General features: G+C 46.2%; 1 protein-coding gene across 1 annotated transcript; it reads right to left on the bottom strand.

Annotated features, from left to right (window-relative positions):
• Window positions 1-5,117: 5,117 nt before the first annotated feature.
• Window positions 5,118-14,968, bottom strand: LOC121741254 (eukaryotic translation initiation factor 5B-like). Its single transcript, XM_042133991.1, has 3 exons — window positions 14,570-14,968; window positions 13,693-13,815; window positions 5,118-5,681 (listed from the first exon to the last, which is right to left on the bottom strand). The coding sequence occupies exons 1-3, from the start codon at window positions 14,966-14,968 to the stop codon at window positions 5,118-5,120; spliced, it is 1,086 nt and encodes a 361-aa protein (XP_041989925.1).
• Window positions 14,969-23,562: the final 8,594 nt, after the last annotated feature.

Here is a 23,562-nt window from a genome sequence, read left to right as displayed (position 1 = left end):
CCAACAAGCATCGAAGGGATGTGGAGTTCGTTGTGGGTGACATGGTTTTCCTTAAGTTTCGTCCACACAGACAAGCCACTATTTTCTCGGCGCCAAATAGGAAGCTGGCCCCTCGATTCTTCAGGTCTATTCGGGTGGGAGCGCGAATCGGCAGGACTGCCTATCATTTGGAGCTTCCGGCGGGCTCTCGTATACACCCGGTTTTTCACGTTTCCTTGCTGAAACGAGCGATAGGTTCGGAGGTGCCCGACCATAATTTACCTGATTCGCTGTGGGAGGCAGACCCTCCGGTGCTCCCAGATTATGTGTTGGATCGACGCTCGGTGTCTCGGGATGGGGAGCCACATGATCAGGTCCTGGTTCAGTGGCTGGGTCAGGAGGTTGACGACGCCACTTGGGTTGATGTGGAGGATATGCAGGGTCAATTTCCTCATTTCCACCTTGAGGACAAGGCTTCTTCGACGGTCGGGGCAATTGATAAGCGCTGGAGAGTGTACCAGCGTGGAAGTAGGAATGTAGTTTGGCCCAACCAATCGTTTGAGTAAAAGAAGAAGTCAAGCTACAATATCTCGGCGGTTGTTAGCTGATATTTCCTGATTTTCTGTTACATCTTTTTAGCAATTTCTGTTATTGTAAAGCCTATATATATTGAGGAACCGAGAGAAGAGAAATCATCTTGGGAAATCAGTATTTTGGGCGCGTAGTCGCAGGCCTCTGAAGTGTTGAGTCGTCGACTCTAATGTCGAATGACTAGACTCAGGAGTAAGCGAGTGTGCACATTTGAGAATTAATGCAAAGCTCGGTCCAGACACAACGCTCCTTAAATCCACTGGATCACTGGGTCCAGGAACTCTAGAGAACTACAGTGTTTTTGTCATTGGACACACTCGACTCCCCTTCAAAAATAAATCCCTCAACCCGAATACTATGAATTAGTATAGGGAAGTGGGGTCGATCCCACAGAGATGGATTCGCAAAGTAGTGCTAAGAGACTATGGAAACAAAAGGCTGCTGCCACGCAAAGGGGTTGAGATTTAAACTACACTAGATCTAGGTAAGAAATGTAAACGCTAGACCTAGGACTCAAAAAACTTACTGGATTCAGACATCAATACCGAAAGACACAATTACTCCATAGACTAAGCAAACGACTACCTAATCTAGCTAAACAGTAAGCAAATAACAGTGGGGACCATATCTCCAAGAATAGCAAGTACGGTAAAAAGCTGCAGATAACCAACCCTTGCTCCAACTAACTACGACATGCACCTTCGCAACTTAACTAAACTCGCAGATGAAGAAAACAGAGGACACACCTAGATTCAAACAGAATATAAAGATTTGGACGCCGGAAACTTGCTATGAATCGGAAATACATCAGATCTACATAAACTAGGCGAAATGAAATGAAAACACGTAAGCTAGGCATAAAATTTAAACACTCCTGCTCAGAATTACTTCAGACGCTTAATCCACTCCGGATCCAAGCCATCCGAACTCAACAACCAACAAAATCAACTCCATAACTCCGATTCTCACAGATCTGCTCCGATCAACTCCAGATTCCACAATCACAAACAACTCCACAACTTCAGCAAAACAAAACCCCGATTCATCCACAAACAAACTCCATTCTTCCAGATCTCACCATTAACCTGCAATAATCCAGAAAATAACCACGAAAACAAGCAACTCCAACAATCCAACTCCAGAATTCAAGTAAACACAATCAATCATCAAAAGTCATCACGATCTACGTAAGCGAAAACGAAACTTGCATAAAAGTAGAGAAATATCCAGAAACAAAAGAGGACCGAGCTTCGAACAGCGAAGTTCGGCGAATTCAGCAGAAACGAAAAGAAAGCAGAAATAAATTGTTTCTTCGCCCCAGAGAAGGACGGTGTTACAACCCACAAACACTATCGGAAAGCTAAAAGTGAACCCCAGCGCGAACCCGAGATCCTCCGCGAATTAGAACCAAGTATGTGAAAAGTGAACTGAGCAACAGGCTGTTCGTGAGGCCTCCACCGAGAAGGTCCCTCCAGCTTGCATGCTTCTTCCTTTTATAGATGCGGACATAGCCTTCTAGAGTCTTCGTAGAAATCCATATTCTACCCTTCAACTCCGAGGCTTCCTCCGTCAAGCAATTTCTTTCATAATGTCCGCTCTTTCGCCAGTTTCCTAGGACTATGCAAGCGTCCTCTTCTTTTCCTGGATCTAGCGAAAACCTTCACACACCTGGCTTAAAACATGCGTTAGACCCAGTAATTTCACGAAATAAAACCCCTAGACCGATGCGTGAAATTAGCCTTATCAAACTGCTCACACTTAAACCATGCTTGTCCTCAAGTATGAAAGACAAGAGAAAGAAATAAGGCGAATTTCAATGCACGGTCCCCAAGAACGACTCTACAAATAAAAACAAAAACAGACTCCTGGACCTAGACAACTGGCAAAAAAAAAAGACTTATAAAAAAAAAAGAAAAAAAACAACACAAAGAATCAAAACACAAACAAGCATGAACTATGTTCGACTTTTAGGCAACCGTCCCCACAAGCTTAAGTTCAATCCGATCGTCTACAGTCTTCAAATCTTCCCCCTTCCCTCTTCTACCTAAACGGTCCGTCAGTTCGTCAAGATAGCCTATTGACACCCCAGCTGTTAGGTTCGCTCGATCACTCATTCCTCACCAGGGATGTTAGGATCGATTCACTCTTAAGTCAATGACACACCACTGATGCTTCGGGTTATAAGAGTTTCTCCTTTCTACAGTCCCCTTTTCCTTTTAAATCTTGGGTCAGGTTACTATTGCTTCCTGCCCTTAGATTTCTTTTTTTTTCCCTTCTATTCCCCCTTTTATATATATATTTTTCCCCCTGGACTTCGTCCAGCTTATACCTCCGAATTTTTAGTTTATTTCTCCCCTGGACTTCGTCCAACTTATACCTCCATTTCCTGGACTTCGTCCAGCTTATACCTCCATTTCCTTTTTTTCATACTCTACTCCCTAAGCATCAAGTGGCAGCCCAATTTACATGTTAGCACAAAAAAAAGTGTTTAGGCTTATAAATCGCTCTTATAGTAGGGCTGCACAGCTGGGTTATCTAGGGCTTTTTCCATCTTCCCAACTTCATTCAGACCACCTTTGGTTTATTAAGGAAGAAGGTGTCAAAGTTGACATGCATTCTCTCTTCAATCGTTCTCACTAAGGGAAACCTGCCTTATTATCTCACTAGCTCATGTGAAACACACATCCTAAAGACTCTTAAAACATAAAGAATACGAACATTATACTTACTCCCCCCCTCCTACTTCACTCAAGCTTGTCCCCAAGCTATCCTAGTGAAGGGGGGAAAAGGAAGTAAGAACAGCAGACAACAGACACAAACGCAAACAAAGCACAAAAAAAAAACAAAACTTCTCACACTTAGACCGAACATCGGGCTAAGTGGGAGAAAACGCAACATACAAAATCAAAACAAAGTAACCCCTTCTCACACTTAGACCAAAAATTGGGCTAAGTGTAGGAAGGTATAACACATATATACAGAACGATGCATGCTGGCACATAAAAAACACAAGTGAAAGAAAAACGAAAAGTAAAAGACAGAAAAGTAAAAGTTACTTGGTTCTGGGGGAAATTCAATTCGGGTTCTGGCCCCCGCGGGAGCCAGACTTGGGTGGCACTGTCTGTTGGGTCATTTTAACTTTCTTTCTTGCCGGTGACTCCGGCGTCTCCTTCTGATCTTCTGTGGGTTGGGGTACGGTTTTCCTCAAAAGTACAGGCCTGGAGGAAGACGGGGTGGTCTGAGGCCTTTGGGCTTGTGGCGGCTTCTGCACAGCTAGACTCCCTTGACCCGGCGTCTTGGAACCGCCGCTAGGTTCAGGAAGTCCCATCAGTGTCTCGGGGAACTTCGCTTGAAGCCACTTCGTCATCTTCATCATCAGTGCGACGACCTCCGCCATCCTGTCGGAACGCCTTGACGATTCTGCCACTAGGTCGGTGATACACCCCTTCAGGGCTACGACCTCCTCTCTACTTCTCCCCATTTCCCTCCGTATCTCCGTCACTTCTTTTCGTACACCGATTACCTCCTTCCTCACATTCTCTACGTCGCTTCTCACTTCCTCAACTAACTTTCTGACTTCTGCAACCTCAGCACGGTCCATTCCTTTACCCCGTAGGGCCACAATCCCCTCCAAAACCATTTTCATCTCTGACCTCATCCATCCAACCTCTTTCCTTACTTCTTCTACTTCTATCCTGGCTCCGGCTTCCATGTCAGCGGTATCCTTCGCCTCCACCATCTCAGGCTCCTGCTTCGTCTGCGCCTCCGACTGACCAACCTCATAAAAGCACACGTCCCTTCCCTGTGTAATGAGCAGCCCCTTGTTGAAAAAATAGTCCACGTTGAACACCTCCGGGGGTAGACACATCTTCACTTCTCTGCAGGACTTGTGGATTTTCATAATAACGTTGCGTTGCAGGTAAGCCCCTAGAAGGTGGCATGTGTAAAGATGTCGGGAAGGGTTGGCTGTCACTTGATGGCAGGCTTGGGCTAACCAATAGCCCAAGTGAACACGTACTCCCTTGGCCATGCACCAAGTAAAGTACAAGTCGGGGGTCGTCAGAGCGTTGTTAGCTGTGCCCATCAGGTTGTAGCTAATGAAGGTCTGGGCGAATCGCAGGACCCTGTTCTCAATATGGTGGGCCTTCGACCAGCTGGTTTTGAACTGACCTACCCTAGGGTGAGCCACAAACTCCCATGCGTTCTGCGTCTTGAATCCCGGCGTCAGTTTCGGCGGACCAATCATTCTCTCGCTCCACAAACCCTCATCATCCTCTGTGCGCGTAAGCAGTCCCATCCGTAGAGTCCATTCACGGATGCTCATCACATGCTCTTCATTGAAGAGCCGGAATTTGATGGAGTCAGCATTCAGATCGGTGGTGGACTTAAATCGGAAGGTGGAGAAGAATTCCCTTGCCAGGTCGATTGGAACTTCGGCGGTGCTGTGCTTGAGCAACCAATCAAAGCCGATTGCGTCGATATAAGTTCGGAATTCATCATTGCAAGCGATCTGCTTGAGCTCCGATGAGCTGTACATTTTTCCAGACTTAGCGTACTTGTCCTGGGCACTCTTCTCCTTGTGGATGGTTGCGCGTTTCGGGGTCGTCAAACTTTCTCATCTCGTCCAGGAGCTTGCTTGTAATCCAGATCTCAGTTGGCTCAAAGTTGAGCTCCTCTTCTTGTTCTTCTTCAGACTCACTAGACCCAGCAGAATCCTCGGGCTCTGCAGCGTATGGTACCTTGGTAGGTAGAGGAAGTGGGGATTCAGTGGATTTCCCTTTCGCCTTCTTGGTCTTGGAAGGAGCAATTTGTTTCCCCTTCCTTTTCTTCTCGGCCGCGTGGCGACGTTCCTCTGCATCACTCTCCCCTCTGCTCGGTCTGGGAGATTCTGCCTGTTCAGGTGCTGTGGCTTCTGGACCTAGCATTTCTTCCTCCGTCTGCTGGACGGTTTCATCTATCTCATCAAGCAGGCTCCGACGAGCCTGTCTCCGCGCTTCCCTTGCGTTAATCGGTGAATCGGTGCCTTCGGGGACATCAGTCAGATCCACTATCAACTCCAACCCGACATCGACGGGTTCTTGGACATTCTCAGCACCGAGGGCTTCTCCTTCCTCGTTCAACAATGGGGTTGCCCCTGTAAAATAAACAGGAGTCTCTATCCCCTCCGAACCTTCTCCAACGTGGGTTTCTGTACCCGCAGACTTCTCAGGGGTTTCCCCCTCTCTGACATCTTCCTCAGTAATTAGGGCTTCGTCGCCCCCAACCACTTCTGGGGTTTCCCCCTCCACATTTCTTTCAGCATCTAGGGCTTCGTTGCCCTCTAAAATTTCATCTCCATCAACAGGGGTTTCCCCCTCAACAAACTCCTCCAAAACAGGGGTTTCCCCCTCAACACGGCTATCAGTAACAGGGGTTTCCCCCTCAGAAACACCAACCACTCTATCCTCTAAAACAGGGGTTTCCCCCTCAGTGGCAGATCCTAACCTAGGTGCACTTACGGCCAACAACTCCAACCCCGCGGCCAGATCTGCTTCGTCTTCGCGAGTTTCTGCAGTGGTTGGTTCTGAAACGGCGACAGTGGGTTCTGCGACGGCCTCCGGCTCAGCGGTGGTTTCTTGAACGGTCTCTGGTGGTGGTGCGGAGGATGTTGAAGCGGTTGGTACGGATTTCCCCATTACAGCCGCGAACATGGCAAACGCCTCCATCGCCTTTTCTGGTCCCCCAAATTTTTGTAGCATGTCTGCCATAAACGCCGCCGCATTTGAATCGACGGATCCTGAGGTGTTCCCTGCACTTTGCTTGTTATCCATGGAGAATTCTGCAAAATTTTTTGACAAAGACTTGGGCGGAAACCTCTTCGATTAGGGTTAGAAAAGAAAACCTAGAGAGAATTTGGGATGTAGAGAGAGAGAGTAAGTAAGTGGGAGGGGGGAGTAAGTAAGTAAAAATAAAAGAACACGGTATTATCCGATAAGTATGGGCGAGGACTGTTTCTGCAGGTGGGTTGCATGCTTGACGCCAGCGACTGTACGCCTCCCATAAAGGTGTCTTTTGAAATCCGAACCGGTGCCAACTCCCTCCAAAATTTTACTTCTCAATTTCCTGCCCAAGTAACTTCCTTCTGCAAAATCACACTTAGAGAAAGACATTAAACTAAAAAATTGAAACGCCAGACTCCCCGGGTCTAGGGTATGACAGTATCAAAAACATTCCTTAAGGAGTCTAGTATTTCGAAAATATTTTTGGAAGATTATTTTTTTCTGATTTGTTTGGGTTTTTCTTGATTTTAAAGAAAGCGATTAAATATTTACATTTTATGTTCAAGTGTTCTCAAGATTCCCTAGGTCAGGACATGTTAAAACTTCTTGGATGCTGGACCTAGGAAATTCTCTAAGAACACTCACTTCCCAGATCGATTAGGCGATATCAGGGAGTGCGCGTAGTGGCATTTCGTCCACTACACACATCTCCGAATTATCCCTAAATACCTTCACCCTATGGCCATTGACAAGAAATGGAGTAGAGTTTGGAGCACTTCCCTGGATCTCTACTGCTCCATTTGCACGAAGACTCACAACAGTGTATGGTCCGACCCATTTGGACTTCAGCTTACCAGGCATCAACTTGAGCCGGGATTGGAATAGGAGAACTTTCTGCCCAACTTGCAATTCCTTGACTCGGAGGTTCTTGTCATGCCAAAGTCTTGTTTTTTCTTTGTACCACATTGCCGATTCATATGACTCCAGCCTTAGCTCCTCCAACTCCTGCAGCTGCAATTTCCTCTCTTCCTCGCAAGATTCGGATCTCATGTTTATCTCCTTGACCGCCCAATATGCTCGGTGTTCTACTCCCACGGGCAAGTGACACATTTTGCCGAACACAAGCCTATATGGTGACATCCCAATAGGCGTCTTGTACGCCGTTCGGTAAGCCCATAGTGCGTCTCCAAGCCTCTTACTCCAGTCTTTTCTGGACGGATTAACCGTCTTTTCCAGTATCGCCTTTATCTCTCTGTTGGATATTTCCTCCTGGCCGTTAGATTGAGGATGATAAGGTGTAGACAGTCTGTGGTGGACGCCATACTTTCTCATCAAAGCTTCAATAGTCCGGTTGCGGAAATGCGTCCCATTGTCAGATATTATAGCTCTGGGCACTCCGTACCGATTGAAGATATTAGCTCTTAGAAACTTCGATACCTCCTTAGCTTCGCAAGATGTGGTCGCCTTGGCTTCTATCCATTTCGAAACATAATCCACTGCCACTAGTATGTATGTATTCCCGTATGAAGATGGGAATGGACCCATGAAGTCCATTCCCCAAACATCGAAAATTTCACAAACGATCACCGAGACTTGCGGCATTTCATCTCTTTTGGAGATTCCCCCAGTCTGTTGACACCTCTCACAATTCTGACAAAACTCGAACGCATCCTTATGCAATGTAGGCCAGTAAAAACCACTATCTAACGCCTTCCTTGCGGTCTTCCTAGGTCCAAAGTGACCTCCACAAGCTAGGGCATGGCAAATGATTCAGCACATCCCTCTGTTCCCACTCCGGAATACACCTCCGGATTACTTGGTCGGCTCCTATTCGCCACAAATACGGGTCATCCCAGAAATAGTACTTGGCCTCGCTTTTCAATTTCATCTTCTGGGCCCGGGAAATTACTTGCGAACTGGGCACCTCTCCAGTGACTAAGTAATTTGCCAGGTCTGCGAACCATGGCTCAGCGTTTTGATGACATTTCCCTTTTCGGCATCCCCTGGACCTGTTAACACCATAATCTCTTCCCAGCTGATAGGTCGAGGAATTTTTTTTACGTAGTACAAATGTTCCTCTGGGAATGCATCCGGTATTGCTTCCTCGGTCTCCCCTTGAAATATCCTGCTCAGATGATCGGCTACTTTATTTTCTGTTCCCTTTTTGTCTCTGACTTCCCAATCGAATTCCTGCAAAAGCAACACCCATCGGATTAATCTCGGCTTGGATTCTTTCTTTTCCAACAGGTACTTTATAGCCGCGTGGTCGGTGAAGACTATCACCCTCGACCCAAGCAAGTACGGGCGAAATTTCTCAAATGAGTATACTACCGCCAGCATTTCTTTTTCAGTAGTGTCATAATTTCTCTGAGCTTGATTTAGCGTTTTTGAAGCATAAAAGATCACATAGCTTTTCCCATCAACTCTTTGACCTAGCACCGCTCCACGGCATAATCGCTTGCGTCACACATAATCTCAAAGGGTAGATTCCAGTCGGGCGCTCTAATAATAGGCGCAGATACTAGCCTGTCTTTTAACAACCGAAAAGCCTTTTTGCATTCCTCATCAAAGATAAAATCAACATCGTTATGCAACAAGTGGGTGAGTGGCTGAGCAATTTTTGCGAAGTCTTTTATGAACCTCCTATAAAATCCTGCATGCCCTAGGAATCCTCTCACCTCCTTCTGATTCGTTGGGTAAGGCAGTTTCGAGATCACCTCAATCTTTGCCTGGTCTACCTGTATACCTCTTTCCGAGACTACGTGCCCAAGGACAATTCCCTCAGGGACCATAAAGTGGCATTTCTCGAAGTTCAAAACCAAATGTTTTTCCTGGCACCTTCTCAATACTATATCCAAACTAGCCAAACATGAGTCAAATGAATTCCCGTACACAGTGAAGTCGTCCATAAAAATCTCGATGCAGTCCTCCAAAAGATCCGAGAAGATACTCATCATACACCGCTGAAAAGTGCCTGGCGCATTGCACAGGCCAAACGGCATCCTCCTGTAAGCGTACGTGCCGAAAGGACACGTGAAAGTTGTCTTCTCCTAGTCCTCGGGATCCACATAGATCTGAAAATACCCACTATACCCGTCTAGGAAACAGAAGTATTGCTTGCCTGCTAGCCTCTCCAGCATTGGTCAATGAAGGTAGAGGGAAATGGTCTTTCTTGGTCGCTTCATTTAACTTCCTATAATCGATGCACATCCTCCACCCAGTAAACTAGTCTGGTGGGCAACCAATTCATTCGTGTCGTTCTTGACCACCTGTATTCCTGACTTCTTGGGTACCATATGGACTGGACTCACCCATTCACTGTCTGGTATGGAATATAAAATTGATTCCTAGGGAGAGTAGTTTCATACTTTTTCAGCACTTCCTTCCCTTCATATGTTAGGATTCAATTTGCGTTGAGGATCTATGCAGGGCTTTCGCTCCTTCATCCAAGAGGATGTGATGCATGCAACAAAATCATAGACTAATTCCTCTCTTACCAGGTCAGAGAAGTGTCCACCCATACCCAAAAAAATTTTTAGCTTCTTGTTTCTTCGGCATTACCTTCAGCAGTCCCACTCTTCTTGTCCCTCGGTTCAAGTGCTGTGATAATCACAGGGTGGGGAAAAGTTATTCGTTCTCCTCTAGATAAGCATACTTCAGCCTGGTGGAAGTTTTTCAATTCTTTCTGGGAACATCTTTTTCCTGGGGCAAGGGATTTTTTCTCGTTACTTCTGTTGTCATTTTTTTTTTTCCCCCTTTTTTTTCCTGGGACCGAGCAGAACCTTTCCACACTCGCCACATTAAGGTGTTATTCCTTGACTAGCTAGCTCCGATTTTGGACAGAATTTAGAATGCTTCAGGCTTAGCTCCCTCATCTGATACTCGCTTGTGTTCATTGCTTGACACAAAACTGCCACTTCTCTATTCACTGGCATGACTCATTTCCTTAAATCCACTGGATCACTGGGTCCAGGAACTCTAGAGAACTACAGTGTTTTTGTCGTTGGACACACTCGACTCCCCTTCAAAAATAAATCCCTCAACCCGAATACTATGAATTAGTATAGGGAAGTGGGGTCGATCCCACAGAGATGGATTCGCAAAGTAGTGCTAAGAGACTATGGAAACAAACGGCTGCTGCCACACAAAGGGGTTGAGATTTAAACTACCACTAGATCTAGGCAAGAAATGTAAACGCTAGACCTAGGACACAAAAACTTACTGGATTCAGACATCAATACCGAAAGACACAATTACTCCCTAGACTAAGCAAACGACTACCTAATCTAGCTAAACAGTAATCAAATAACAGTGGGGACCATATTTCCAGAAATAGCAAGTACGGTAAAAAGCTGCAGATAACCAACCCATGCTCCAACTAACTACGACATGCACCTTCGCAACTAAACTAAACTCGCAGATGAAGAAAACAGAGCACACTCCTAGATTCAAACAGAATATAAAGATTTGGACGCCGGAAACTTGCTATGAATCGGAAATACATCAGATCTACATAAACTAGGCGAAATGAAATGAAAACACGTAAGCTAGGCATAAAATTAAAACACTCCTGCTCAGAATCACTTCAGACGCTTAATCCACTCCGGATCCAAGCCATCCGAACTCAACAACCAACAAAATCAACTCCATAACTCCGATTCTCACAGATCTGCTCCGATCAACTCCAGATTCCACAATCACAAACAACTCCACAACATCAGCAAAACAAAACCCCGATTCATCCACAAACAAACTCCATTCTTCCAGATCTCACCATTAACCTGCAATAATCCAGAAAATAACCACGAAAACAACCAACTCCAACAATCCAACTCCAGAATTCAAGTAAACACAATCAATCACAAAATCATCACGATCTACGTAAGCGCGAAAACGAAACTTGCATAAAAGTAGAGAAATATCCAGAAACAAAAGAGGACCGAGCTTCGAACAGCGAAGCTCGGCGAATTCAGCAGAAACGAAAAGAAAACAGAAATAAATTGTTTCTTCGCCCCAGAGAAGGACGGTGTTACAACCCACAAACACTATCGGAAAGCTAAATGTGAACCCCAGCGCGAACCCGAGATCCTCCGCGAATTAGAACCAAGTATGTGAAAAGTGAACTGAGCAACAGGCTGTTCGTGAGGCCTCCACCGAGAAGGTCCCTCCAGCTTGCATGCTTCTTCCTTTTATAGATGCGGACATAGCCTTCTAGAGTCTTCGTAGAAATCCCTATTCTACCCTTCAACTCCGAGGCTTCCTCCGTCAAGCAATTTCTTTCATAATGTCCGCTCTTTCGCCAGTTTCCTAGGACTATGCAAGCGTCCTCTTCTTTTCCTGGATCTAGCGAAAACCTTCACACACCTGGCTTAAAACATGCGTTAGACCCAGTAATTTCACGAAATAAAACCCCTAGACCGATGCATGAAATTAGCCTTATCAAACTGCTCACACTTAAACCATGCTTGTCCTCAAGTATGAAAGACAAGAGAAAGAAATAAGGCGAATTTCAATGCACGGTCCCCAAGAACGACTCTACAAAAAAACAAAAACAGACTCCTGGACCTAGACAACTGGCAAAAAAAAAAAAAAAAACTTATAAAAAAACAACACAAAGAATCAAAACACAAACAAGCATGAACTAGGTTCGACTTTTAGGCAACCGTCCCCACAAGCTTAAGTTCAATCCGATCGTCTACAGTCTTCAAATCTTTCCCCTTCCCTCTTCTACCTAAACGGTCCGTCAGTTCGTCAAGATAGCCTATTGACACCCCAGCTGTTAGGTTCGCTCGATCACTCATTCCTCACCAGGTATGTTAGGATCAAAACACTCCCCAGTTAATGTTTATGCCACTGATGCGTTGGGTTATGAGAGTTTCTCCTTTCTACTCTTTTTTCCTTTGAATTCCTGGGTCAGGTTACTATTGCTTCCTGCCCTTAGATTTTTTTTTTTTTTTTTATTCCCCCTTTTATTATATATATTTTTCCCCTGGACTTCGTCCAGCTTATACCTCCAATTTTTAGTTTATTTCTCCCCTGGACTTCGTCCAGCTTATACCTCCATTTCCTGGACTTCGTCCAGCTTATACCTCCAAACCTTTTTTTCATACTCTACTCCCTAAGCATCAAGTGGCAGCCCAATTTACATGTTAGCACAAAAAAAGTGTTTAGGCTTATAACTCGCTCTTATAGTAGGGCTGCACAGCTGGGTTATCTAGGGCTTTTTCCATCGTCCCAACTTCATTCAGACCGCCTTTGGTTTATTAAGGAAGAAGGTGTCAAAGTTGACATGCATTCTCTCTTCAATCGCTCTCACTAAGGGAAACCTGCCTTATTATCTCACTAGCTCATGCGAAACACACATCCTAAAGACTCTTAAAACAGAAAGAACACAAACACCATACTTACTCCCCCCCTCCCACTTCACTCAAGCTTGTCCCCAAGCTATCCTAGTGAAGGGGGGAAAAGGAAGTAAGAACAGCAGACAACAGACACAAACGCAAACAAAGCACAAAAAAAAACAAACTTCTCACACTTAGACCGAACATCGGGCTAAGTGGGAGAAAGCGCAACATACAAAACCAAAACAAAGCAACCCCTTCTCACACTTAGACCAAAAATTGGGCTAAGTGTAGGAAGGTATAACACATATATACAGAACGATGCATGCTGCACATAAAAAACACAAGTGGGAAGAAAAACGAAAAGTAAAAGACAGAAAAAGTAAAAGTTACTTGGGTTCTGGGGGGGAAATTCAATTCGGGTCTGGCCCCCGCGGGAGCCAGACTTGGGTGGCACTGTCTGTTGGGTCATTTTAACTTTCTTTCTTGCCGGTGACTCCGGCGTCTCCTTCTGATCTTCTGTGGGTTGGGGTACGGTTTTCCTCAAAAGTACAGGCCTGGAGGAAGACGGGGTGGTCTGAGGCCTTTGGGCTTGTGGCGGCTTCTTGCACAGCTAGACTCCCTTGACCCGGCGTCTTGGAAACCGCCGCTAGGTTCAGGAAGTCCCATCAGTGTCTCGGGGAACTTCGCTTGAAGCCACTTCGTCATCTTCATCATCAGTGCGACGACCTCCGCCATCCTGTCGGAACGCCTTTGACGATTCTGCCACTAGGTCGGTGATACACCCCCTTCAGGGCTACGACCTCCTCTCTACTTCTCCCCATTTCCCTCCGTATCTCCGTCACTTCTTTTCGTACACCGATTACCTCCTTCCTCACATTCTCTACGTCGCTTCTCACTTCCTCAACTAACTTTCTGACTTCTGCAACCTCAGCACGGTCCATTCCTTTACCCCGTAGGGCCACAATCCCCTCCAAAACCATTTTCATCTCTGACCTCATCCATCCAACCTCTTTCCTTACTTCTTCTACTTCTATCCTGGCTCCGGCTTCCATGTCAGCGGTATCCTTCGCCTCCACCATCTCAGGCTCCTGCTTCGTCTGCGCCTCCGACTGACCAACCTCATAAAAGCACACGTCCCTTCCCTGTGTAATGAGCAGCCCCTTGTTGAAAAAATAGTCCACGTTGAACACCTCCGGGGGTAGACACATCTTCACTTCTCTGCAGGACTTGTGGATTTTCATAATAACGTTGCGTTGCAGGTAAGCCCCTAGAAGGTGGCATGTGTAAAGATGTCGGGAAGGGTTGGCTGTCACTTGATGGCAGGCTTGGGCTAACCAATAGCCCAAGTGAACACGTACTCCCTTGGCCATGCACCAAGTAAAGTACAAGTCGGGGGTCGTCAGAGCGTTGTTAGCTGTGCCCATCAGGTTGTAGCTAATGAAGGTCTGGGCGAATCGCAGGACCCTGTTCTCAATATGGTGGGCCTTCGACCAGCTGGTTTTGAACTGACCTACCCTAGGGTGAGCCACAAACTCCCATGCGTTCTGCGTCTTGAATCCCGGCGTCAGTTTCGGCGGACCAATCATTCTCTCGCTCCACAAACCCTCATCATCCTCTGTGCGCGTAAGCAGTCCCATCCGTAGAGTCCATTCACGGATGCTCATCACATGCTCTTCATTGAAGAGCCGGAATTTGATGGAGTCAGCATTCAGATCGGTGGTGGACTTAAATCGGAAGGTGGAGAAGAATTCCCTTGCCAGGTCGATTGGAACTTCGGCGGTGCTGTGCTTGAGCAACCAATCAAAGCCGATTGCGTCGATATAAGTTCGGAATTCATCATTGCAAGCGATCTGCTTGAGCTCCGATGAGCTGTACATTTTTCCAGACTTAGCGTACTTGTCCTGGGCACTCTTCTCCTTGTGGATGGTTGCGCGTTTCGGGGTCGTCAAACTTTCTCATCTCGTCCAGGAGCTTGCTTGTAATCCAGATCTCAGTTGGCTCAAAGTTGAGCTCCTCTTCTTGTTCTTCTTCAGACTCACTAGACCCAGCAGAATCCTCGGGCTCTGCAGCGTATGGTACCTTGGTAGGTAGAGGAAGTGGGGATTCAGTGGATTTCCCTTTCGCCTTCTTGGTCTTGGAAGGAGCAATTTGTTTCCCCTTCCTTTTCTTCTCGGCCGCGTGGCGACGTTCCTCTGCATCACTCTCCCCTCTGCTCGGTCTGGGAGATTCTGCCTGTTCAGGTGCTGTGGCTTCTGGACCTAGCATTTCTTCCTCCGTCTGCTGGACGGTTTTCATCTATCTCATCAAGCAGGCTCCGACGAGCCTGTCTCCCGCGCTTCCCTTGCGTTAATCGGTGAATCGGTGCCTTCGGGGACATCAGTCAGATCCACTATCAACTCCAACCCCGACATCGACGGGTTCTTGGACATTCTCAGCACCGAGGGCTTCTCCTTCCTCGTTCAACAATGGGGTTGCCCCTGTAAAATAAACAGGAGTCTCTATCCCTTCCGAACCTTCTCCAACGTGGGTTTCTGTACCCGCAGACTTCTCAGGGGTTTCCCCCTCTCTGACATCTTCCTCAGTAATTAGGGCTTCGTCGCCCCAACCACTTCTGGGGTTTCCCCCTCCACATTTCTTTCAGCATCTAGGGCTTCGTTGCCCTCTAAAATTTCATCTCCATCAACAGGGGTTTCCCCCTCAACAAACTCCTCCAAAACAGGGGTTTCCCCCTCAACACGGCTATCAGTAACAGGGGTTTCCCCCTCAGAAACACCAACCACTCTATCCTCTAAAACAGGGGTTTCCCCCTCAGTGGCAGATCCTAACCTAGGTGCACTTACGGCCAACAACTCCAACCCCGCGGCCAGATCTGCTTCGTCTTCGCGAGTTTCTGCAGTGGTTGGTTCTGAAACGGCGACAGTGGGTTCTGCGACGGCCTCCGGCTCAGCGGTGGTTTCTTGAACGGTCTCTGGTGGTGGTGCGGAGGATGTTGAAGCGGTTGGTACGGATTTCCCCATTACAGCCGCGAACATGGCAAACGCCTCCATCGCCTTTTCTGGTCCCCCAAATTTTTGTAGCATGTCTGCCATAAACGCCGCCGCATTTGAATCGACGGATCCTGAGGTGTTCCCTGCACTTTGCTTGTTATCCATGGAGAATTCTGCAAAATTTTTTGACAAAGACTTGGGCGGAAACCTCTTCGATTAGGGTTAGAAAAGAAAACCTAGAGAGAATTTGGGATGTAGAGAGAGAGAGTAAGTAAGTGGGAGGGGGGAGTAAGTAAGTAAAAATAAAAGAACACGGTATTATCCGATAAGTATGGGCGAGGACTGTTTCTGCAGGTGGGTTGCATGCTTGACGCCAGCGACTGTACGCCTCCCATAAAGGTGTCTTTTGAAATCCGAACCGGTGCCAACTCCCTCCAAAATTTTACTTCTCAATTTCCTGCCCAAGTAACTTCCTTCTGCAAAATCACACTTAGAGAAAGACATTAAACTAAAAAATTGAAACGCCAGACTCCCCGGGTCTAGGGTATGACAGTATCAAAAACATTCCTTAAGGAGTCTAGTATTTCGAAAATATTTTTGGAAGATTATTTTTTTCTGATTTGTTTGGGTTTTTCTTGATTTTAAAGAAAGCGATTAAATATTTACATTTTATGTTCAAGTGTTCTCAAGATTCCCTAGGTCAGGACATGTTAAAACTTCTTGGATGCTGGACCTAGGAAATTCTCTAAGAACACTCACTTCCCAGATCGATTAGGCGATATCAGGGAGTGCGCGTAGTGGCATTTCGTCCACTACACACATCTCCGAATTATCCCTAAATACCTTCACCCTATGGCCATTGACAAGAAATGGAGTAGAGTTTGGAGCACTTCCCTGGATCTCTACTGCTCCATTTGCACGAAGACTCACAACAGTGTATGGTCCGACCCATTTGGACTTCAGCTTACCAGGCATCAACTTGAGCCGGGATTGGAATAGGAGAACTTTCTGCCCAACTTGCAATTCCTTGACTCGGAGGTTCTTGTCATGCCAAAGTCTTGTTTTTTCTTTGTACCACATTGCCGATTCATATGACTCCAGCCTTAGCTCCTCCAACTCCTGCAGCTGCAATTTCCTCTCTTCCTCGCAAGATTCGGATCTCATGTTTATCTCCTTGACCGCCCAATATGCTCGGTGTTCTACTCCCACGGGCAAGTGACACATTTTGCCGAACACAAGCCTATATGGTGACATCCCAATAGGCGTCTTGTACGCCGTTCGGTAAGCCCATAGTGCGTCTCCAAGCCTCTTACTCCAGTCTTTTCTGGACGGATTAACCGTCTTTTCCAGTATCGCCTTTATCTCTCTGTTGGATATTTCCTCCTGGCCGTTAGATTGAGGATGATAAGGTGTAGACAGTCTGTGGTGGACGCCATACTTTCTCATCAAAGCTTCAATAGTCCGGTTGCGGAAATGCGTCCCATTGTCAGATATTATAGCTCTGGGCACTCCGTACCGATTGAAGATATTAGCTCTTAGAAACTTCGATACCTCCTTAGCTTCGCAAGATGTGGTCGCCTTGGCTTCTATCCATTTCGAAACATAATCCACTGCCACTAGTATGTATGTATTCCCGTATGAAGATGGGAATGGACCCATGAAGTCCATTCCCCAAACATCGAAAATTTCACAAACGATCACCGAGACTTGCGGCATTTCATCTCTTTTGGAGATTCCCCCAGTCTGTTGACACCTCTCACAATTCTGACAAAACTCGAACGCATCCTTATGCAATGTAGGCCAGTAAAAACCACTATCTAACGCCTTCCTTGCGGTCTTCCTAGGTCCAAAGTGACCTCCACAAGCTAGGGCATGGCAATGATTCAGCACATCCCTCTGTTCCCACTCCGGAATACACCTCCGGATTACTTGGTCGGCTCCTATTCGCCACAAATACGGGTCATCCCAGAAATAGTACTTGGCCTCGCTTTTCAATTTCATCTTCTGGGCCCGGGAAATTACTTGCGAACTGGGCACCTCTCCAGTGACTAAGTAATTTGCCAGGTCTGCGAACCATGGCTCAGCGTTTTGATGACATTTCCCTTTTCGGCATCCCCTGGACCTGTTAACACCATAATCTCTTCCCAGCTGATAGGTCGAGGAATTTTTTTTACGTAGTACAAATGTTCCTCTGGGAATGCATCCGGTATTGCTTCCTCGGTCTCCCCTTGAAATATCCTGCTCAGATGATCGGCTACTTTATTTTCTGTTCCCTTTTTGTCTCTGACTTCCCAATCGAATTCCTGCAAAAGCAACACCCATCGGATTAATCTCGGCTTGGATTCTTTCTTTTCCAACAGGTACTTTATAGCCGCGTGGTCGGTGAAGACTATCACCCTCGACCCAAGCAAGTACGGGCGAAATTTCTCAAATGAGTATACTACCGCCAGCATTTCTTTTTCAGTAGTGTCATAATTTCTCTGAGCTTGATTTAGCGTTTTTGAAGCATAAAAGATCACATAGCTTTTCCCATCAACTCTTTGACCTAGCACCGCTCCACGGCATAATCGCTTGCGTCACACATAATCTCAAAGGGTAGATTCCAGTCGGGCGCTCTAATAATAGGCGCAGATACTAGCCTGTCTTTTAACAACCGAAAAGCCTTTTTGCATTCCTCATCAAAGATAAAATCAACATCGTTATGCAACAAGTGGGTGAGTGGCTGAGCAATTTTTGCGAAGTCTTTTATGAACCTCCTATAAAATCCTGCATGCCCTAGGAATCCTCTCACCTCCTTCTGATTCGTTGGGTAAGGCAGTTTCGAGATCACCTCAATCTTTGCCTGGTCTACCTGTATACCTCTTTCCGAGACTACGTGCCCAAGGACAATTCCCTCAGGGACCATAAAGTGGCATTTCTCGAAGTTCAAAACCAAATGTTTTTCCTGGCACCTTCTCAATACTATATCCAAACTAGCCAAACATGAGTCAAATGAATTCCCGTACACAGTGAAGTCGTCCATAAAAATCTCGATGCAGTCCTCCAAAAGATCCGAGAAGATACTCATCATACACCGCTGAAAAGTGCCTGGCGCATTGCACAGGCCAAACGGCATCCTCCTGTAAGCGTACGTGCCGAAAGGACACGTGAAAGTTGTCTTCTCCTAGTCCTCGGGATCCACATAGATCTGAAAATACCCACTATACCCGTCTAGGAAACAGAAGTATTGCTTGCCTGCTAGCCTCTCCAGCATTTGGTCAATGAAAGGTAGAGGGAAATGGTCTTTCTTGGTCGCTTCATTTAACTTCCTATAATCGATGCACATCCTCCACCCAGTAACTAGTCTGGTGGGCACCAATTCATTCGTGTCGTTCTTGACCACCTGTATTCCTGACTTCTTGGGTACCATATGGACTGGACTCACCCATTCACTGTCTGGTATGGAATAAATGATTCCTAGGGAGAGTAGTTTCAATACTTCTTTCAGCACTTCCTCCCTCATGTTAGGATTCAATTTGCGTTGAGGATCTCTGCAGGCTTTCGCTCCTTCCTCCAAGCGGATGTGATGCATGCACAAATCTAGACTAATTCCTACCAGGTCAGAGAGTGTCCACCCAATAGCCTTCTTGTTTCTTCGGATTACCTTCAGCAGTCCCTCTTCTTGTCCCTCGGTCAAGCTGCTGTTGATAATCACAGGGAAAGTTTCGTTCTCCTCTAGATAAGCATACTTCAGGCCTGGTGGAAGTGTTTTCAATTCTTTCTTGGGAACATCTTTTCCTGGGGCAAGGGATTTTTCTCTGTTACTTCTGTTGTCATTCCCTTCCTTGACCCAGCAGAACCTTCCACACTCGCCACATAAGGTGTATTCCTTGACCTAGCTAGCTCCGGATTTGGACAGAATTTTAGAATTGCTTCAGCTAGCTCCTCATCTGATAACTCGCTTGTGTTCATTGCTTGACACCAACTGGCCACTTCTCTATCAATGGCATGACTCATCCCGGAGTTCTCAATCTGTTCTTGCATTAATTCCGTCTCAAGGTATTCTTGGACCAAAGGGTTAATAACATCTGTAGCGTGCAAATTTTCAACGTCAAGAGGTTTCTTCATTGCCTCATCAATGCTGAATGTGTATTTCTCCCCATTATAATCAAGGCAAATTGTTCCATCAAAAACATCAATGATAGTCTTAGCGGTACGTAGGAATGGTCTCCCTAAAAGTACTCCGCCCGACTCTGCAGACTCATTATCACTCATCTTAATCACATGGAAATCAGCAGGGTACAAGAAGTCATGTACCTTGACTATCACATTCTCAAGCACCCCTTCAGGACAGATGCATGACCTGTCCGCCAGTTGAATCACAACCCTCGTGTCTACCATGCCTACCCCCACTAATTTCTTGTATATGGAAAGTGGTAACACATTTATCGACGCACCCAAATCACACATAGCATGCTCGATTCTCACATCACCAATAGATATGGGCAAGGTGAACATACCTGGGTCATTGCATTTTGAAGGCATCTTCCTCTTCTGAATCACTGCGGAGACGTTCTCGCCTATCAGAATTTTCCCACTGGGCCTAGCCTTCCCAGCTATAAATTCCTTGATGAACTTGCTAAAGACTGGCATTTTCAGGGCCTGTAAGAATGGCAGATTGATTTCCAATTTCCCAAAAATGTCCATGAAGTCTACCGGTTCTTCCTTCTGTTTCTTGGCTTCCCCCCCGACTCGGAAAGGGTTTCAGTCGCTTCCCTGCTCCGGTAGAACTTTCAGCTGATAACTCTCCAGTTTCTTTTCCCACTGCCTCATCTTCCAACTCCGGCTCTGGATCGAGGAAGAATGGTTCAGTTGATCTAGGCAAAGGTTCCTCTAAATCTCCTGTCCTAAGGTCATCCTTGACCAAGGGACTTCCTCCCTCCAAGTGTCTTGGCCTAGGAATTGTATCCTCTTCTTCCCTGTCTTCCTTGGGATCTGTCACCTCCTTTGTTCTTACCACTGGCCCATCGTATCTCTTCCCGGATCTCAAGGTAATTTGACTTATATTAGCTCTGTCCGGTGGCCTTACGGAGGCGGGTCCCTTCATTTCCCCTCATATCACACAAAGAAGTAGCTATCTGGGACAATTGCTTAGCCAGCATATCCATGGCTGCTTTCTGCTCCTGTTGAGCATCTTGAAGCTTGTGCACTACGTCATTGTTCGATTGCAGGTTGTTTTGCATATGTTGCTGAGAACTGACGAGGTCGTGCACCATATCATCGATACTTTTTGGTGGTTTCGGTGGCTGATTGGGTCCTGGGCCGATACTTAGAGTCGGTCCACTTGCTTGATTCTGACGAGCGTTTCCTTGACCGCCTGAAGAGTTATTGTATTGATTTCCTTGGCCCTGGTAATTGTTCTGAAAATTCCTTTGGTGTGGGGGTACATAAGAGTTCCCTTGACTACTCTGATTCCTGTTTCCCCAGCTCGAGTGGTCTCCTTGGTTCCGATTAATCCAGTTGCCCTGCCCCTCTTGATTCCTTCCTGACCAATTACCTTGTCTTTCGAGCTGAGGTGCAAACTGCTGACTTTGTTGCGGTGCCGGCTGATTCTGTTCATTGTCAGTCCATCTGAAATTGGGATGGTTTCTCCAGGGCGCATCTCTCTGTCTCCCTGGATTCCAGCTCCCATCGGGATTCCAACTTCCCATTGCATTGACCTGGGCCTGATAATCTCCTTCCTGGGTCCCGTAATATTGTTGAATTTGATTATCTCCTGGACCAGGAGATTTCTCCTTCCTTTGTGAAGCCAGTGGAATCGCCTTTTCAATCGCGTTCAAAAGAGCCTTCTCGAGCCTATCAATCCTTGCTTCGACTTTGTCATCTTCTTGTTCTCTCACAGCATGTACCGATCCTCTTCTCACTGCATTCCTAGGGTTATCGTACGCCTTCTTAGCGTCAATCAACTTCCCTAGGATCTCTCTTGCCTCACTTCCCCTTTTTCTTGTGAAATTTCCCCCACTCGAGGAGTTCATTAAGTCCTTTGACTCGGGAGTGGCTCCTTCGTAAAACAGAGAGTAGGTCTCTGCCTCTATCATTCGGTGATTCGGGCATGCATCCAACAACCCCTTAAATCTCGACCAATACTGACTCAACGATTCATCGTAATCTTGCTTACACTCTAGTATTTCTTTCTTAAGTGCATTCGTCTTGTTGGATGGGAAGAAATAATCTAAGAATTCTAACTTGAAGTCCCTCCACGTGCGGATAGAATCCGGAGGCAACCTCAATAGCCACGTATTAGCTTCCCCCTTCAAGGTGAACGGAATCGCTCGTAGGCGATAATCCTCCTCTGTTGCATCATTCGGCCTCTTCTGAATACCACATAATTTACTGAATTCATTTAAGAACTCATACGGGCACTCATTTCTACGCCCAGAGAACGTCGGCAAGATGCCGAGTACGTTTGTCTTGATCTCGATAGCCCTCTGGCGTGGATTCATCAATATAGCTTGAGCTGGTTCTCCATCTAAATGGGCTGTTAGAGAGCCGATTTCTGGATCCGGGTCTACCACCTGCGCCATGACTACTTCCTCCGCTTCCCCTGTTTCTGACTGTTTTTGATTCGGGTGGTGATTCTGGATCTTCGCGTCCTGATGACGTCCAAGATTCGTCGCTAGTGGATTTACTCGGAAACGGATCTCCCGTGGTGAACCCTGATCTGGTGGTCACAGTAGAGACTGTATCCTTACCCCGCCAATCAAACTGGTCGTGTTTCCACCCAGATGAGTTGCTCCAGTAGGTAGATCTTGAGCCTCTGCTCATAAACTGCAAACAAAAGAAAAAGAAAACAAATCAAAACTATTTACACCACAGACTCTGAACACTAACACTAAGCACGCCATCCATCCCCGGCAACGGCGCCATTTGAAGTGTTGAGTCGTTGACTCTAATGTCGAATGACTAGACTCAGGAGTAAGCGAGTGTGCACATTTGAGAATTAATGCAAAGCTCGGTCCAGACACAACGCTCCTTAAATCCACTGGATCACTGGGTCCAGGAACTCTAGAGAACTACAGTGTTTTTGTCGTTGGACACACTCGACTCCCCTTCAAAAATAAATCCCTCAACCCGAATACTATGAATTAGTATAGGGAAGTGGGGTCGATCCCACAGAGATGGATTCGCAAAGTAGTGCTAAGAGAGTATGGAAACAAACAGCTGCTGCCACGCAAAGGGGTTGAGATTTAAACTACCACTAGATCTAGGCAAGAAATGTAAACGCTAGACCTAGGACACAGAAAACTTACTGGATTCAGACATCAATACCGAAAGACACAATTACTCCCTAGACTAAGCAAACGACAACCTAATCTAGCTAAACAGTAAGCAAATAACAGTGGGGACCATATCTCCAAAAATAGCAAGTACGGTAAAAAGCTGCAGATAACCAACCCTTGCTCCAACTAACTACGACATGCACCTTCGCAACTTAACTAAACTCGCAGATGAAGAAAACAGAGCACACACCTAGATTCAAACAGAATATAAAGATTTGGACGCCGGAAACTTGCTATGAATCGAAAATACATCAGATCTACATAAACTAGGCGAAATGAAATGAAAACACGTAAGCTAGGCATAAAATTTAAACACTCCTGCTCAGAATTACTTCAGACGCTTAATCCACTCCGGATCCAAGCCATCCGAACTCAACAACCAACAAAATCAACTCCATAACTCCGATTCTCACAGATCTGCTCCGATCAACTCCAGATTCCACAATCACAAACAACTCCACAACTTCAGCAAAACAAAACCCCGATTCATCCACAAACAAACTTCATTCTTCCAGATCTCACCATTAACCTGCAATAATCCAGAAAATAACCACGAAAACAAGCAACTCCAACAATCCAACTC

Source organism: Salvia splendens, chromosome 1 (assembly GCF_004379255.2).
Source record: "Salvia splendens isolate huo1 chromosome 1, SspV2, whole genome shotgun sequence".
NCBI lineage: Eukaryota > Viridiplantae > Streptophyta > Magnoliopsida > Lamiales > Lamiaceae > Salvia > Salvia splendens.
This window is presented reverse-complemented; position numbering and strand designations above follow the sequence as displayed.

Bases quoted from the DNA above. Each gene is read 5' to 3' on its own strand.
- LOC121741254 (XM_042133991.1), bottom strand. From the start codon at position 14,968: ATGAAAACCGTCCAGCAGACGGAGGAAGAAATGCTAGGTCCAGAAGCC. The intron at 13,816-14,569 runs GTACGCTAAGTC...CTCATTACACAG, and splicing joins GAGAAGAGTGCCCAGGACAA to GGAAGGGACGTGTGCTTTTA. The intron at 5,682-13,692 runs GTAAGGAAAGAG...TTGTTGAACGAG, and splicing joins CCAGGATAGAAGTAGAAGAA to GAAGGAGAAGCCCTCGGTGC.